This window comes from Orycteropus afer, unplaced genomic scaffold, assembly GCF_000298275.1.
Source record: "Orycteropus afer afer isolate SDZICR_OR568_19922 unplaced genomic scaffold, OryAfe1.0 scaffold00021, whole genome shotgun sequence".
In the NCBI taxonomy this organism is placed as follows: domain Eukaryota; kingdom Metazoa; phylum Chordata; class Mammalia; order Tubulidentata; family Orycteropodidae; genus Orycteropus; species Orycteropus afer.
This window is the reverse complement of record NW_006921608.1, coordinates 10,113,856-10,131,563: the sequence shown is the minus strand read 5'-3', so window position 1 is coordinate 10,131,563 and position 17,708 is coordinate 10,113,856. Positions and strand designations below refer to the sequence as shown.

At 39.0% G+C, this 17,708-nt stretch overlaps 1 protein-coding gene across 1 annotated transcript in view; it reads right to left on the bottom strand.

Annotated features, from left to right (window-relative positions):
- Positions 1-17,708, bottom strand: part of UBR5 (ubiquitin protein ligase E3 component n-recognin 5) — a 186,528-nt gene that overhangs the window by 117,696 nt on the left and 51,124 nt on the right. Inside the window, exons 2-5 of the mRNA XM_042783640.1 lie at positions 2,808-2,852; positions 2,357-2,438; positions 1,678-1,754; positions 546-665 (exon numbers count right to left, since the gene is read on the bottom strand). Of these exons, the coding sequence (XP_042639574.1) occupies positions 546-665; positions 1,678-1,754; positions 2,357-2,438; positions 2,808-2,852 (324 nt within the window). The remainder of the gene's footprint in view (positions 1-545; positions 666-1,677; positions 1,755-2,356; positions 2,439-2,807; positions 2,853-17,708) is intronic.

The following is a 17,708-nucleotide window of genomic DNA, read 5'->3' as shown; positions in this document are numbered from 1 at the left end:
TTTCAAAAAATCTAGCTACTCAAAAATCAAGGCAGAAAATGATTAAAATCGTCTGGCTTGGAATTTGTGTATGGTTTCTTTACTTTCTCTACAGAAAATGATAGAGGAATTGCATATCTAGTTCAAAAAGTACACATTTGAATATTAAAAATAGCTTTACTAAAGTCATAAATCTCATTAAATATAGGAAGAACTGCAAGTTCTGAATACCAAGAAGAAATGTTAGATGTTTTTAGCCAAGTCACAAATGTTGACCACAACTGCTATCATTAAAACTTCAAATGACATAACAACATTATAATAAACACACGCAAGCTGCAAGCACTATACATTTTTCAAAGGTCAAGACCTGGGTTAATTGTGATTAACGTGGGTGGGTTATTTTTATCATGGTGGCTCATCATAAGCAACATGAGCTCCCTGCTCCGTGTTCAGGAGTTTCCTCATTCCATCCCTAAAGCATACCGAAGATGACTGCTCAGAGTGACAGTACATACAGGACGATGGCACGGACCAGGGAATACCTTCGTCTGGCCACTACTTACCCGAGGGTGTTGCCTGCCAGCCTGCCCAGAGTCTCGGAACCTGAGAGAAACCACGGGGAGTCACTTGTTCTACCAGGCCTCGATGTCCTCCCTGCCCCCGAATTGCTGTTCAACTTTGACCTGGGGAAAAAACAAAAGGTAGAACAAATCACAAAACAGACCTAAACTGCCTAGGAACAAACCTGGAATTCCAGGCCTCACTGCTATGGAGCTTATTAACAGCGTGAGTCAGTGCTCAACTCTTAGCAACTCCGTGCCTAACAGACTGAAACAATGCCTGGTCCTGCACTAGCCCCTTGATCAGCCACAGATCAGACAGTAGTGATCCCTAGGGTTTCCACTGGCTGATCTTCGAAAGTAGATAACCAGGACTTTCTTCCTAGTTCATCTTAGTCCAGAAGCTCCACTGCAACCTGCTCAACATCACAGAACACACGAGCCTCCGCTCACAGAAGAGCGGTGAGGGGTGCCTGCACTTGAGGTCACTGGCTGGGAAGTGAACCTCGGTCTCCCACATGGAAGGTGAGAATTCTTACCGTGCTAAAATACTAACTTAATGATCCTCTGCTAACTCTTATTGGAATTTATACTTCACATCAAAGAGCAAATCTAAAAATTTATAGGCTAATAACAATCTAGTGTTCTTTTCTGGTTGAAACCATTTTCATGTTTTAACTACAAATGAATGTTAAACAGTAAACTGTTATGTAGATTTTTAGTACTAAACATGTTTTCCTTAGATGCAGCCAACCGAAACACATACAGTACCACAATGCCTCTTCACATATTAATCTTACAGACCAAAATTTTAAAGACCTTGTTGTTTTCAAAATGAGTTACATGATTTGGAAATACTAAAGGGGAAAAACAATCTAAAACATAATTTTCTGTCAAAGGTAACATAACAAGTAAATTATCTTTCTTGTGGTAACCTATTTCTGTTAGGTAATTAATGACACCTCTACTAGTTTTGATGTTAACATACAAAGTCATCATTTTACTCTATTTTTAGCATGTCATTTCTACAACGCTTTTTTTTTTTAGTGTTACAAAACAAAACACTGGTTTAATATAAAAGTAACACCTTCTAAGAGCTATATATGTATTAAAAAGAAAAGACATAATATCTTACCCATCATTATTATCAGGTTTACCCAATTCCAATCTGTCTGGCTGTACTGAAAAACCGATCCTGCAAACTCTACCATCCTAAAAGTAAAGAAAATAGAAGAAATTTCCAAGTAAAAATGTACATTAAAATTTGAATACATTCAACAAACAGTATTCTGTGCCTATCACTGCCAATTTAGAAAACAACCAACAGGTTCCAAGTTCCCTTCTTGAAGGCCCTCACAGCCGAGCTAGGGAAATATGATACACAAAAATATCAAGAAGATTACAGATCTTCTGTTCCAACAGTCTGACAGGTACTTGGTCAATTACTTTGGTGATTCCCAAAATATACTATAAAGACTATATATCATGGCAAAAATGGTTTTTATATGATCTTTGACTTCCATCCCCCAAAATCATCACCAGCAGGCTCTGCAATTCCCTTCCCTCACCATCCCCATTAGCAACCTCAGTAACAAGGATAACATTATGAATCCCATTTTACAAATGAGGAAACTGAAGCATCTAGAGTTTTATGTAGGAAATGAAACAGTGGCTCATTTACATAATAAAGAAAGAGAACTGGGTGGTCTCTGAAATAGCACTTACAAGTAGCTACTGTCTTCTCTGGATGAAAACCAATTACTGTATCTTAACTGTTTACTTCCCATTTCTTTACCTTAAAGCGAGGAAATTACCTCAAGAAGAAAGGCAGCATGGTTTGGTCCCACCACACATTGTTTAATAGTAGCCTGTTCCAACACATTCAAAGGGGGGTGGCTGAGGAATTTAAAAAAGAAAAAAAAAGCGTAATTAAAGTTATTGTAAATACTTTCCAGGTTTTTATCCTCCTGATTAACAAAGGAAAGAAACAGCTGGCATAACCTCTTAACAAAACAAAATACTGTTTACATATTGTAAAGAAATAATTTAAAAAATAATGAGATCCCCACAATCATTACTGCTTCTTGGTATGCAAGATGTTTTAAAAAATGAATATGAACAAAAACTGTAATTTAAATGAACCCAATTTATAAAATGTTGACACTTGAATTAAAATATTTTTCAGTAGGTGCTGCGCAAATTAAGTTCTTTTTCCTAATAAAGAAAATTTGTTCTTCCTTGGAAATTTTTTTTAACAATTCTTACCTGTTTAAATTATACTTGTTCAGTTTCTCTGAAACTTCCCGTAACCTTTAAAAACGAAACAAGATAAAGCATGAATACCACAAGTACAGATCTTCTATTCTAACAGTCTGATGGGGACTTGGACGATTACTTTGATGATTCCCAAAATACACCCCACCCGAAAAAATGCTATTAAAACCTTAACATCATCACAAAAATAGTTTTTATATGATCTTTCACTTCCATTCCCCCAAAATCATCACCAGCAGGCTCTGCAATTCCCTTCCCTCGCCGTCCCCCTTAACAGCCTCAATAACAAGGATAACATTATGAATCCCATTTTACAAATGAGGAAGCTGAAGCGTCTAGAGTTTATGTAACAAAAAGTGGCAGCAGAGCTGGGATTTGAACCAATGCCCAATAAAAAGACCATTTTTAAACACTCTGCTGTGTACGCCACAAGAGATTTTTGAATGTACATATACATTAACAAATGAAAACACTCGGAGAGCACAGACCTCCAGTATTTAATATGAGGCAGGAGAGGTCTAAAAGCCCGAGACAGAGTTAGGCAGAGTACCAAACTCTGGAAGGGTACAAATCAGAAACCAAGTACCCTTATCTGGAACACAAGGATAACACCTCCACTACCTAGAAGGGTAATAAACATGCTTAGAAACTATTAAGAAGGGCTACATAACAAAGAGCTATTAACTCTTCTTACCTATTACGATTTTGCTGTGTCTCTCAAGGAAACAGTTTTAACATAAAATGCTGAAGCACTCAGTTAAATTTTGTCTCTTTGACAAACTAAGAAAGCCACATGATAATGCAGAAACAGAACCGACTGTACAGATTTTAAGAGTTTGATTCTACCAAGTGACAGAAACAACAAACTTTTTCCGAAATAATTTTCTTGAAAATAAACTGAGATTTTTAGAAAGCAACAGAAAAAGTTTACACACTAAATCAATAGGCAATTCCATTAATTCTGCTTTCTAAAGAGTGGCAAAAATTAACTCAAATTCAATAATTTGTACTAAGAGACGAAAGCATTATACATACTCCAAAAACAAATGACGCATTAAAGTCAGTTTAGGATTAATAAACTGCTACAAACAATCCCTGAACAAGCTGTCTCTCAATTTTACTATTTCCCGTAAGTTCTATCTTCTGTGCATTCTGCTTCGGAGCTTCTTTCAAACAGTAAAATATATATAGTAGCTGCTCAACAGTGAATCCGATTCCTAAGCAAGGATGACTTTCAAGCAATGACATGCTTAATTTTTTTCTCAAGAAGCAGATACTCACGGTGACTTCTATCCTCAAGCCTAAAGAACAGCATCTGATCAAGTATGACTCGGCCCCCAACAAAAATATGTTTTCATTTTTGTACCCCATGTTGCATTTGCTTTGTGCTTTCATTGGTCCTGGAAAGTTCAACTTTTTTGCCTAATCATAGTTTGCTCACTTACAAGGCACACTTCTGTGTCCCAAGACAGGGTAAAATACCATTAGAGCAATGCATTGTGGAACGCATGAGCTCTGAGAGGAAGCTAAGTAGAAAATGGGGAGACAATTAACTGAGGGCTCTGTTCCAGAAAGTAACAACAGCTTCCAGAAGACAGAGGCAGGCGCTCTCATTTTCCTCTGCCCACATTTACTCTGAGTAATTCACCGAACTTTTCACCAGACAGAGCCAGAGTGTGAGAAAGGGATAACAAAGGTTTTACTTCTCCAAAACCATGGTAGTGACACTTTGAGAAAGTACAAGACCACAGGCAATCAACTAAACCCATTCACTTCCATTATATTACATTTTTTATTAGTCTAACACTTGTCTCTAGAACTGTCAGCAAGTACACAGTAATAGGGGAGGAGGGATAAAATTTGTCAAAGCCTTTCCAAATGGAGATCAAAATGCTAGAAAATACTTAATAGTTTAATAGTTCAAGGACTCATTAGCAAATTCCAGCCTACTAAGGGGACAGTGAAGGAGCTCTGGTAGCGTAGTACCCTAAAGCACCTGACTGCTAACCAGAGGCTGGCGGTTCAAACCCACCAGCCACTCCTGGGAGAAAGGTTGGGCAATCTACTTCCGTAGTGATACCGCCTCGGACACCCAAGGAGTCGTCGTATGAGTCAGGTCTAACTCGATGGCACACAACAACAACAAGGGGGCAGTGATGAAATGCTTACTGTCATCAGCTCTATGTTCTAATCTTCTAAAAATCATGGTGAGATCTCCAACTAATGTGAAATGTATGCAAATTTGTACTGGAAACAATACCCACAGATAGCAAAGGCATTTATACTCCTGTTTATCTACTAATAACTGGGCTCACTTAGGCTCACTAAGTCTCCTGTTCTCTTCTGTGCCAACGGAAGGACTATTTGTCATTTCTGGTTCCTTTCAGTCCTGAAATTCTTTATGATTGTTAGAAAAGCCTGTGTGTCAGTAGACGATGTATACAATCTTTACACAGTAATCCAGAAACTCATAACCAAACTCACTGCCATGGAGTAGATTCTCACCCACAGCGCCCCTAGAGGACCGAGTGGAACTGCACCACAGGGTCTCCAAGGCTGTCAGTCTTCACGGAAGCAAAGCCCAAACCAAACCCACTGCCATGGAGTAGATTCTCACCCACAGCAACCACTACTGGGTTTCCCACGTGGTAAACCTTTACAGAAGTAGATTCCCTGCCCCCCCCCCAAAGTCCTTCCTTGGAGCAGCTGGTAGGTTTGAACCACCAACCTTCCAGTTAGTAGTCAAATGCCTTAGGCACTGCGCCACCAGAGCTCCTTTTACACAGTAATAGCAATTCCTAATTGTCTGAAGCATAGTGGCTAAGGCACTTGACTGATAACCAGAAGGCTGGCGGTTCAAACCCACCAGCCACTCCTCGGAAGGAAGGTTGGGCATTCCTACTTCCGTAGTGATACTGCCTCGGAAACCCAAGGAGGGGTCGCTATGAGTCGGGGCCGACTCGATGGCAAAAACAACAACAACAACAACAATTGTCAAATTCAGTTTCATACTTTTTCTTACCATTCTCAACTTTTATGCATTTGGTTGCACATGAACATTTAATTTAGACTGTTCCTTCAGAGAGCAAATGTTTTAAAAATCTGACAATTTCAAAAATTTATACAAAATTTATCATTCTTCTAAATCTCAAGACAGTTATCGTGACTAAATTGGCCTGCAACAACGGGCCCCAACATAGCAAAGATTGTGAGGATGGTGTAGCATCAACAGTGTTTTGTTCTGTTTGTACACAGGATCACTGTGAGTTGAAACTGACTTGGCAGCACCTAACCATAACACCACATTAGTTTACATAGATCCTAGATGACAGTGACAAGGAAAACTTCAAGCAAAAATAAGAAATGAAGAATAGAATAAGGAGTGTTTAGTTCCCTTTTACATTACAGTCTTCAGCAGACGGACACACAAATCACACAAATATTTCATGACAATGACCACCTTCATTTAAATTGCCTAAATTAGTAAATGTCTCTAAATAATTATCAGGCACTCATCTTCTTTAGGATCATAAAATGCTTTAAGTTATTAAGTATAATATCCCTGTAGCAGTATTAACAAAAGTTTTCCTTAAAATAAAAGAAAAACCACCCTGGAAACCCATCAGATTACATTTCAAAATGAATTTTACATGCAGTTAGCATGGAGAACAATTTTAAAAGTGGTGTTGTTATTAGGTGCCACCGGGTCATCTCCGACTCACAGTGACCCCATGCACAGCAGAATGAAACATCACCCGGTCCCACGCCAGCACCAGCTCCGGGATCCCTGCTATACCTGAGCCCACTGCCGCAGCCACTGTGCCAATCCATCTCGCTGAGGGCCTTCCCCTCTTTCCTTGACCCTCCACCTTACCAAGCATGACATCTTTTAAAGCAGCATGTACTTTTTTTTGTTTTCCTTTTTTTTATTATTGTGATTTGGGTGTAAAGCAGCATGTACTTTTAAAAGTACAGTATAATATTGCAAGATAATCACATACTCCAACATTTATTCTCATTCAAAGACAGACAAAGGAAAGGCTCTGTGAAGTATGTAGCCCAATGAATGGACAGGTCAGCAACAACTTCTGACAATCCACAGACCTTCTACACCAACTATTTTTCTATATTCTAATTGTAGTTTTACTCTTCATTGTTGTTGTTGTTGTTGTTTGCCGTGCAGTCGGCCCCGACTCATAGCGACCCCTCCTTGGGTTTCCGAGGCAGTATCACTACGGAAGTAGGATTGCCCAACCTTCCTTCTGAGGAGTGGCTGGTGGGTTTGAACCGCCAGCCTTCTGGTGAGCAGTCAAGTGCCTTTAGGCACTTCATTAGGTACCATCAAGTCCGTTACAACTCACAATGACCCCAGGAACAACACAACAAAACACTGCCCGGTCCTGGGCCATCCTCATAACTGTTGCTATGCTTAGCCTGTTATTGCAGCCACTGTCAATCCATCCCATTGAGGGTCTTCTTATTCAGTGACCCTCTATTTTACCAAGCATGAAACCCTTTCTCCAGGGACTGATCCCTCCTGATAAACATGTCCAAAGTACATGAGACAAGTCTCACCATCCTCACTTCTAAGGAGGATTCTGGCTGTACTTTTCCTGACAAATTTGTTCATTCTTCTGGCAGTTCATGGTATATATTCAATATTTTATGTTGTTGTTGTTGTTATGTGCCATCGATTTGGATCCAACTCACAGTGACCCCCTCGTTGGATTTCTAAAGTGGTATCACTACGGAAGTAGATTGCCCAAAACCCCCTCTGAGAAGTGGCTGGTGGGTTTGAACCGCCAGTCTTCTGGTTAGCAGTCAAGGGCCTTAGGCACTATGCTACCAGAGCACCTTCACAGCCAACACATAATTCAAGGCATCAATGCTTTTTCAGTCTTCCTTCTTTGTTGTCCAGCTTTCTCACGCATATGAAGTGACTGAAATTGCCATGGCTTGGGGCAGGTGTACCATAGTCCTCAAAGTGACATCTCTACTTTTTTAAGACTTTAAAGAGGTATTCTGCAGCAGGCTTGCCCAATACAATATGTTGTTTGAGTTCAACAATTAAGGGTTCTTGACTGCTGCTTCCACAGATGTTGATTGTGGATCCAAGTAAAATTAAATCCTTGACAACATCAATCTTTTTCCATTTATTATGTTGCTTATTGGTCCATTTGAGAGGATTTCTGTTCTCTCTATATTGATGTGTAATCTATATTGAAAGCTGTAATCTTTGATCTTCATCAATAAGTGCTTCAAGTCCTCTTCACTTTCAGCAGCAAGGTTGTGTCATCGGCGTATCACAGGTTGTTAATGAGTCTTCTTACAATTCTGGTGCTGTGTTCTTTTGCATATAGTCTAGCTTCTCAGATTATTTGTTCAGCATATCGATAGAATAAGTATGGGGAAAGGATGAAACTTTTATCACACACTTTTCCTGATTTTAAACCATGCACTATCTTCTTCTTCTGTTCCACTGCCTCTTGGTTTATGTACAGGTTCCACATGAGCACAATTAAAGGGTTTTGAATTCCTATTCTTTGTAATGTTATCCATAATTTACAATGATCTTGTCAAGAAAATACAGGTAAACATATTTCTAGTATTCTCTACTTTTAGCAATGATATCCTTCATTCCATGTCCTCTTTCGAATCCAGCGTCAATTTTCAGCAGTTCCTTGTCGATATTCTCCTGCACAATTTTTTAATGATCTTCAGCATAATTTTACCTGCATGTGATATTAATGATATTCTTCACCAATTTCAGCATTACACTGGGTCACCTTCCTTTGGAATGGGCACAATATGGATCTCATCCAGTTAGTTGACCAGGAAGCTATCTTCCAAATTTCTTGACATATGAAAATTAAAACGTTGTCTACAACAGCCAAAGTATGACCTTGATTATATCCCATCTGAATTTAAAGACCATTTGAAGAACAGATGTGATGTAATGACCAAAGACTAAATGAGCTGTGGGCCTTGTATATGAAGAAAGCAAAAGGTCATTAAAAAAGGCAGAAAAGAAAGACCAAAATGGATGTCGGAAGAGACTTCGAAACTTGCTCTTAAAAAGAGTGGCTTAAATGTAAAGAAGAAATGATGAAATAAGAGAGCTGAATAGATTTCAAGGGGCACCTAGAAAAGACAAAGTATACTAATGAAATGTGCAAAGACATGGGTAAAAACAGAGAGAGAGAGAGAGAAGGTGCTCGGCATTTCTCAAACTGAAAGAGCTAAAGAAAAATTTAAGCCTCAAGTTGTAACATCGAAGGATTCTATGGGCAAAATATTGAACGATGCAGGAAGCATCAAAAGAAGATGGAAGGAACCGAGAGTGTCACTGTACTAAAAAGAACCGGTCAACATTCAACCGGTCAACATTCAAGAGGTAGCATATGACCAAGAACTGATGGTACTGAAGGAGGAAGTCCAAGCTGCACCGAACACACTGGCAAAAAAAAAAAAAAGGCTCCAGGGATTGACAGAATACCAAGATTTCAACAGATGGATACAGCAATAAAGTGCTCACTCATATTCTAATTAAATAATCTATTTCATTCCTTCAAATGTACAGTCATTTTACAGATAGAGACTGATTTTTTTTTTTTTTAAAACACCATGTTAGCTGTCTTAGGCGAGGTTCTCTAGAAAAGCAAAACCAGTAAAGCTGAGAGAGAGAGAGAGAGATGGACATTTATCTCCAGGAAATGGCTCACACAGTTGTAGAGGCTGGCAAGTCCCATGTTTGTGGGTCGAATGTCAAGTTAGAGGCTTTTCCTGACCCATGCAGCTGCAGCGGCTGATGACCCCAAGATCAGCAGGCAGTACAGCAAGCTACTGGTTCAGCTCCCAAAACTGGATGATAAGCTAGATGCAGGATCTAGATCCAACAGTAAGTCTGAGAATTTTTCCAGAATGTCCATATATATATGTATATCAGAAGCAGGCCACACTCCTGAGGAAATTCTCTTTCAACTAATTGGTTGCTCACAGTAGACCCCACCATGGAAGTTACTACCTTACATTCGATCTCATCATAGCAACGACCACACCACAGCCGCTTAAACCACTCTGAATTACGGTCCAGCCAAGTTGACATGCCACCTTAACTATCATATTACCAAACTGATTTTTATAGTGAGATAGGAAAACAAAGTATAATAGCTTTTGCTAGATGCTAACATATTTTACTGCTGCCCCTGAAATCACCTATAATTTCAATCTCATTTTCCCAAAATTTAACATTATAACTTCATGGATGACTCATCTTCTCACAGAACCTCAACTGGCAATGGCACTTAATGCAGGGTCTTCACTCTCTTAATTCTCTGTCTACTCTCTGTTGTACATCATACTGCATGCTCAGACACACACCCTTCAACTGGATGATATCTGATGGATCTTTCTCACTGGATCTAGAAAAGGAAAGAATTTAAGGTTTACTTAGTTCCCAAAAATGATTCAATTCTGCAGAACAGAATAATACTCCTGATCCCACTCTCTACAATATATCTGTTGTTGTTGTTGTTATGTGCTATCGAGTGGGACCTGACTCATAGGGACCTCTCCTTGGGTTTCCGAGGCAGTGTCACTATGGAAGTAGATTGTCCCATTTTCCTTCTGAGGAGTGGCTGGTGGGTTTGAACCGCCAGCCTTCTGGTTAGCAGTGAAGTGCCTAAGCCACTATGCTACCAGAGCTCTGATTTTCTTTCTGCAGAAATCTACAGTCTCTCTCTCATATAGGACTTTCACTGTCTACTTTACACTCTAGTCATTTGTGTTTCTGTCTGAGTTCTCTGTCTTCACAGACTCTAAGCAAAGACAAGGTAAAACTGCCACTTTCCTCTCCCCTCTACTTCTTTGGAAGCAGTTCTGACAGTGTAGAATATACAATCTTACTTATATATAAGCCATTTCAGAAGCAGTAAAAATTCCTGATTTGAATCTCAATAAAACCAACTCTCCAATTCTTCCATTTCAAATTAAAGTTAAGAACAAGGTAGCAAAATATAAACACACAAACTTCTTTCAGGCTACTTGCCAACATACTCCTGCAAGCAGACCAGTTAACATGGAACAAGCATTTAATAACTCACCTCTTACTCAATATCAGCAAACTGCCTTTAAAGTGCCCCAGCCTAACCTCCAGCCATCCTTTCAAAGACTAACACTTGTAACATACACATACTTTATTTTGGAATGAAGGACTTAACAAACCACACAGAAAAATAACAGTCAGTAAAGGTTACCTGGAATGTTACATCACAGACTCCGGCAGAAAACTACCTGAAGTTCACCTTGCCATCGATGTCGCAGAAGGTAAGTATTGCCAAAACACAAATGATGTACATTAAAAATCTGTACCCACAGCATCGCTGGTAGAAAACCGCAGGACAACTTCTGGTATTTCTCCAAAAGCAAGAAGCTCTGGCAGTGTAAAGAATTCAGCTGCTAATGAAAAGGTCAGTGGTTCAAATCCACCAGCCACTCCCTCAGGAGAAAGACAAGGCAGTCTGCTTCCATGAAGATTTATAGCCTTGGAAACCCTATGGGGCAGTTCTACTCTGTCCCGTAGGGTCACTATGAGTTGAAATCAACTCAGTGGCAGTGGGCTACGTATTGTGTCTCCAAAAGCAAATCCTCTAAATCTTAAAGCCTAAAACAATTATCTCAAACTCCAAGAGCAGGGAAATTACTCTTGAAACTTTTTTTTTTTGGAGCAACTATGTTACCAGATAGATGGTAGACAAGAGTTAAAACCATCTCTAACCATGAACATAGGCTTTCCATTATATCATCATGCACTTTTCCTAAGTATTGGCAGTCAGTCTTCAACATTCACACTTTCTGTATTTAATATTATATTCACTGACACTTCCGCACCTCTTTACATAATAACCACTCACATTATAACCACTCAATAAATTCAAGCTATCACATGGTGGTCCACCTGCCACCTGCTGTAAATGGGGGGGGGGTACATAGGGGGGCTGGGCTTCAGGAAAAGCTGCAGGGGGCATTCTGAGATGGTCATTTACATGTATCGGCATCTAGCATGCACGCCATCATCCCTACCAACAAACTGACTGCCTGGAATTTGTTTATTCAATCTAGAGGGTATGCAACCCCAAATCCTTTCTCAGAGTCTTGGAGCAAGTCTACCTTCTTTAGGGAGACTTGAGTGTAAAATGGAGAGGCCAAGTGAATCTTCCTCTCAGGCTGTATATTCATTTGGGTGGGAAAGGGACAAACTCTTTTCCCCCACCCACTCAACACTATAATTTAAAGATCAGAAGAACTACCTTCACCCATGAGGTTGAGGGTAGAAGGATTATTCCTATAGCTCCAGGGAAGGACTGCCTTCCAATCTCAATTTCTCTCTCACTCACACATACACCCTTCCCACCCCCTACCCCTGACGCACACACTTGGGTGAAGTGTAAGCGTGAGGGTCATGCTGTCATGAAGAGTCACATCGGCCTTCTGGGTTGCCTCAGCCCATGCAAGAAGAACCAGCACGTTAGGGATGATTCTCTTCATCACCGTGATCATGAAAACCCTCCAGTGTTATGTCTGGAGTGTGACTTTCAGACATCCAATTTTTGGTCACATTTTTTTAAATCTCTTTTGTTTGTATCTACTAAATCATTAGTTCTTCAACTGTAGCGTTTTACAGAACAGTAAATGGGGTGGGAGGCAATAACAAGAGAAGCAATATGGTTCTTCTGACAATAATACACACAGGGAAAAAATCACTATGCATCATTTTTATACCAAAAAAAGGGAAGAAGATCATAATCTTCAATAAATATAAATTAAATACATTTGGCTATATTTAAAACTCCTCATGTCACAGCTGACCAAAGAAAATTTTATAATTTAACATTATGGATCAATGACTAAGGTTATTATAATGACCAAATATGAATTTAAAATGTTATCAAAATAAAAATATTTTATAAGTCAAGAAAGCAGAGTTGATGAGTTTTTTTCTTTGTACCTAATAAAGATAAACTAGAATCTCTGGTTATGAGGCCCACAAAAACATATTTTTCACCACCCCCCCAGCAGTCTTCCTTCTCCACTCCCTTCATGATACACTCTAGTGGTTCTCAAACTTTCTGTTCTCAGACCATTTTACATTCTTAAAAATTGCTGTTGTTGCTGTCAAGTCAGCTCTAACTCATGGCAATCTTATGTATAACAGAATGAAAGAATTATTAAGGACCCCAAAAAATGTTTTAATCTTGACATAAATTAACTTCTTAGGAAAAATAACTATTTTCCAAAAAATATCTTTGACGGGGGACTATTTTACATTTTTTGCCAATCTCTTTATTATCAAGCTTAAAGATATCTAGAACCCCTGCAGATAATAGGTTTGATTGTGGATATTTCTTCATACAGAATTATAGATGCTGCATGTATTTTAACATAGACAACAGAGCACAAAAGAGGTACAGTCATGGAAACTTCTCAGACATAATCAAACACTTCACAGTCCATAGTATCAAAGACAAAGGACCAGACTCAGGGCACATCTATATCAACTGACACAACATATTTCATTAAGACAATGTTCTGCATCCTACTTCAGTTAAGTAGTGGCTAGGGTCATAAAAGCTCACGAGCAGCCATCTAATATACAACTACTGGTCTCTTCCCATCTGAAGCAATGAACAGTGAAGAAAGGACTAATGGACCACACGAACCACAACCTACATGACCCTGAGAACCAGAAGAGCTACATGGTACCCAATTATCACTACTGATCACTCCGACTAGGTCACAACAGAGGTCCCCAATAGAGAAGGAGACAAACACAGAACAGAAAATCAAAGTTAGGAAAAAAAAGATGAAAGAAAAACAGACTTACTGGTCTGACAGAGACTGGAAGAACCTCCGAGACTATGGCCTAAGACATCCTTCTGACTTGGAACTGAAGCTGTTCCTGGAGACCACCTTTCAGTCAGCCAAGTAATAGACAGTCCCGTAAAATAAACAGTAACTTCCAAAAGGAACGTGTTTCTTAATAACCAAAAACCAAACTCACTACCATTGAGTCAATTCTGATTCAGAGCAACCCCTTTGGGTTTCCGAGGCAGTAAATCTTTATGGAAGTAGATTGCCCAGTGTTCCTTCCGCAGAGTGGCTGGTGGGTTTGAACCGCCAACCTTCTGGTTAGCCGTCAAATAAATGCCTTAGTCACTATACCACCAGAGTTCCTTATGTGTTCCTTAGAACAATCAATTATACGAGATCAAAAGGCCAACATTTTCCCAAAAGCAAAGATAAGAAGGCAAGAAGGGGTAGAAAATCCAGATGAAAGGAATTGAGAACCCAGGGTAGAAATGGGGAGAGTACTGACACACTGTGAAAAAAATGTAAGCAATGCCATGGAACACTTTTTATACAAACTATCAAATGAGAAACTAATTTGCCCATAAACGTCACATAAAGCACAATAAAAAAAAATTAAAATATATATATAGAGAGAGATTGAGAGCGTGCGCACTAGGTACTCGGACCTACTTCTACATTCAATCTGTCACAGTATGTTGTTTTGGTTGAAGTATGTGAAGAAAATCTGACCTCAAATAGGTTAAGATGTTAGAAAAGGGAGTAATATTTTAATATTCCTTCTAGAAAATTGTAGGAATTCTTCTTTGATACCACACTAAAACTTGTCAAGTGGTACTTTCTTCAAAGTTGGTAGCAATATGAAATCTGACACTTAATCAACGAACTTTGAATAAATCTTTTACCTATACATGATTCTATAATGGTATGCACTGGCCATTTGGAAAATACTGGCTTACTGATTTATATGCAGATTTTCAAAATGTCATTCACTAATAGCACTACCAAATTACAGCATCAAATTCACAGTAGTGAACACAGGTTTTCCAAAATTCTAATTTTTCTTGAAAACTCAAATTTCTCTCATTGGCAACAAACAGCCTCAGTTATTTTCCTGAAGTGACAGATTCACTTTGTTCATTTTAGAGAAAAGTCTGCCCAATACCCAAGTCTAACCATAGTTTGTCTGTCAGTCACTCAAATAAAAATGGTGTTCCCGTAAGTAGGTAACAAGTTCAATGGACAACTAAAACAACCTCACAAGTGCTTTTTCAAGATAACCACTGTTCTTGCCTCACTTGGTCACAATGAACATCAAAAAGAGCTCTGGTAGTATCATAGTTAAAGCATTTGGCTACTAACCAGAAGTTCAGCAGTTCAAAGCCACCAGCTGCTCTAGGGGAGGAAGATGAGGCAATCTACTTCCGTACAGATTTACAGCCTTAGAAATTCAATGGGGGTCACTATGAGTTGGAATCAACTCAATAGCAGTGAATATCCTTAAAAGTAAATATTTTTAAAAATTAATTTTTATTGCTTCCAAGGCCATTCTTCCTAAGAAAGCAGGCTTTTCTAACCCCTAAAAGTATGAGAAAGTGAGTAATACAATGACCATTGTACAGTTTTTTTATCACTGCCTTGATTGGTGCTGAAGGACCAGCAGTCCTACTACTCACTATGGCTTTTAAACTATCAGTGCAAATGGCAAAACCAAAAGAGACAAAGTCTGAGTATTACTGTAAAGACAGTTTTGTCCTCATGAAGCCACTGAAAGGGGCTTGGGGATCCCTGAGGTCCACATACCACACTCTAACACTGTGGCTGCGCTCTATTTTAAAGTGCTTCTGTTGTTAGGTGCTGTCGAGATGGTTCCAGTTCACAGTGACCCTAGGCTATGCACAACAAAATGAAACACTGCCCGGCCCTGCACCACGCTCACAATCCTTGCTATCATGTTTGAGCTCATTGTTTTTTGATGTCCTTCTCCAAGGACTGGACCCTCCTCAGACCAAAATATGTGAAATGAAGTCCAGCCATCCGTGCTTCTAAGAATATACCTAATACTAAATTGATGTTGAAAAGAAATTAGTAATTGTCCATTTTTCTTACTAAAATGAATTTTAAACAAAATAACTTCTTTAGTATGTACTTCCAAAATACTTTTTAAATTACGAGAATTCTTTGAATCTTCAGAAAAACTAACAAATGATAGATTCAGGTTGGTTGCAATGTGGAATCTGAAACCCTACAAATGAGTTTTTAATACTGTTATGTTAAAATCCAGTGGGCCATCTGGCAAGGAGCCCTGGTGGTGAAGTGGTTAAGCACTTGGCCAAGACAAGGTTGGGGGGGGGGGCGCAGTTTGAATTCACCAGTGGCTCCACGGGAGAAAAATATTTCAGTCTGCTTCTGTAAAGATATACAGTTTGGGAATTCCTATGGGGCAGTTCTACTCTGCTCCATAGAGTCACTATGTGTTGGAATCAACTTGACAGCAATGGGTTTTTGTTTTTGTTTTGGGGGGTGTTTAACTTGTACTTTGAATAAATCTTCTGCACATGCATGACTCTGTTCAGATATAAAATGGCATCGCTCAGCAGCATGATGGCCTCCCTGATACATTAAAGTCTCACGAGGCACTAAGAATCTAGCATTCACTCACTACTGATTGTCAGTAGGAGTGGGGGTGGGGGTGGAACAGGGGGGTGTCATAACTGCCAGCCTACAGATGCACTTTGACTTACATGACATTTTAACTTTTTCAAAAGAAAAATCTTAGCTAACTTTTAAAACTGGAATATTTCACATAAAAATCTCACCTTCTCTTGAAAATCCGATCTAGCAACTGAGTTTCACTCCTCAGCAGGGACTAAATGTGCTCCCCTGCCTAGCGTCTGTAGGAATCTGAGTTTGAGACTTCCGACACAGAAGGATTCCTCCTCCTAGTCTCTGAAAAATGGTACTTCCTTGGTGAAGAATAATCAGATTACAGTCTAATAATTCAAATCTCAGCTTTTACACTGCTCAACCACAAGTCTTAACCACGTTTTATTTCTTTAAATTAGGCTCAATGATCTCTAAAATAGCAGGCTGATTTTTCTTACCGCCTCCACCCCCAAAAAAACCTTTTTTAAATGCACCAAGTAGCAAACATCTAACTCTACTCTTAAACAACCTCAAATCAAACCAAGTCTATAAAAAAGAGAAAAATCCATCTGTCAGCCTCTCAAATGACTGCTTATAGGTAGGACTTATACATACTTTATGTTTACAAAGATGACAAATGCCAGTTTACATAATGTGCTCACTTTACCCTAAATAAATGATCCAGGACATTCACCCTCAAGGCACATTCAAGATTACAACGAAGTATCTAAACAAATACTATAAATTCACTAAAATAAAATGTTTAAAAATATGAACATCTTAACTATTCTCCCTAAAACACTTTTCGGCTGACACTGGTAAAGATTTCCTCTAATACTGAGGAAATTCGCGCAGGAAGAAATGTTCTGCAAACTCTGATAAAGAAACAGGGCATTGTACTTACGAGTAACTTCTTCCCCTAACTTGGAAAATACTCTGCTGAGAAACTCCCATACATCAGAAGTAACATTTTTTTACCAATAAATGAAAAAGGAGACCAAAATCCCGAACGACTGTGCCGCTGGAAAGATGAACAGATCTCTAAGAAACTAAATGCTAAACACATCAAAATGAGTCATTTTCCTGCAAAGCAAAACCAACCGTGTTATTTTCAGGTCCATTCAAAACAGGAAAGGGTAAAGAATACACATGCCAAACAGAAGAGAAGAAAACTGGGAGGAAAAGATAAAAGATTTGACCTCTCTACATTAACGCTGCTTGACAATTTCAAAAGTCCTGTCTCTTCTGATTTCATTTTCTTAGCAGTAAGACTATCCATATATACAACCATTGTGGAAAGCAGTATGGTGATTCCTTCAAAAGTTGGAAATACAAATACCATTTGACCCAGCCATCCCATTACTAGGTATATACCCTAAA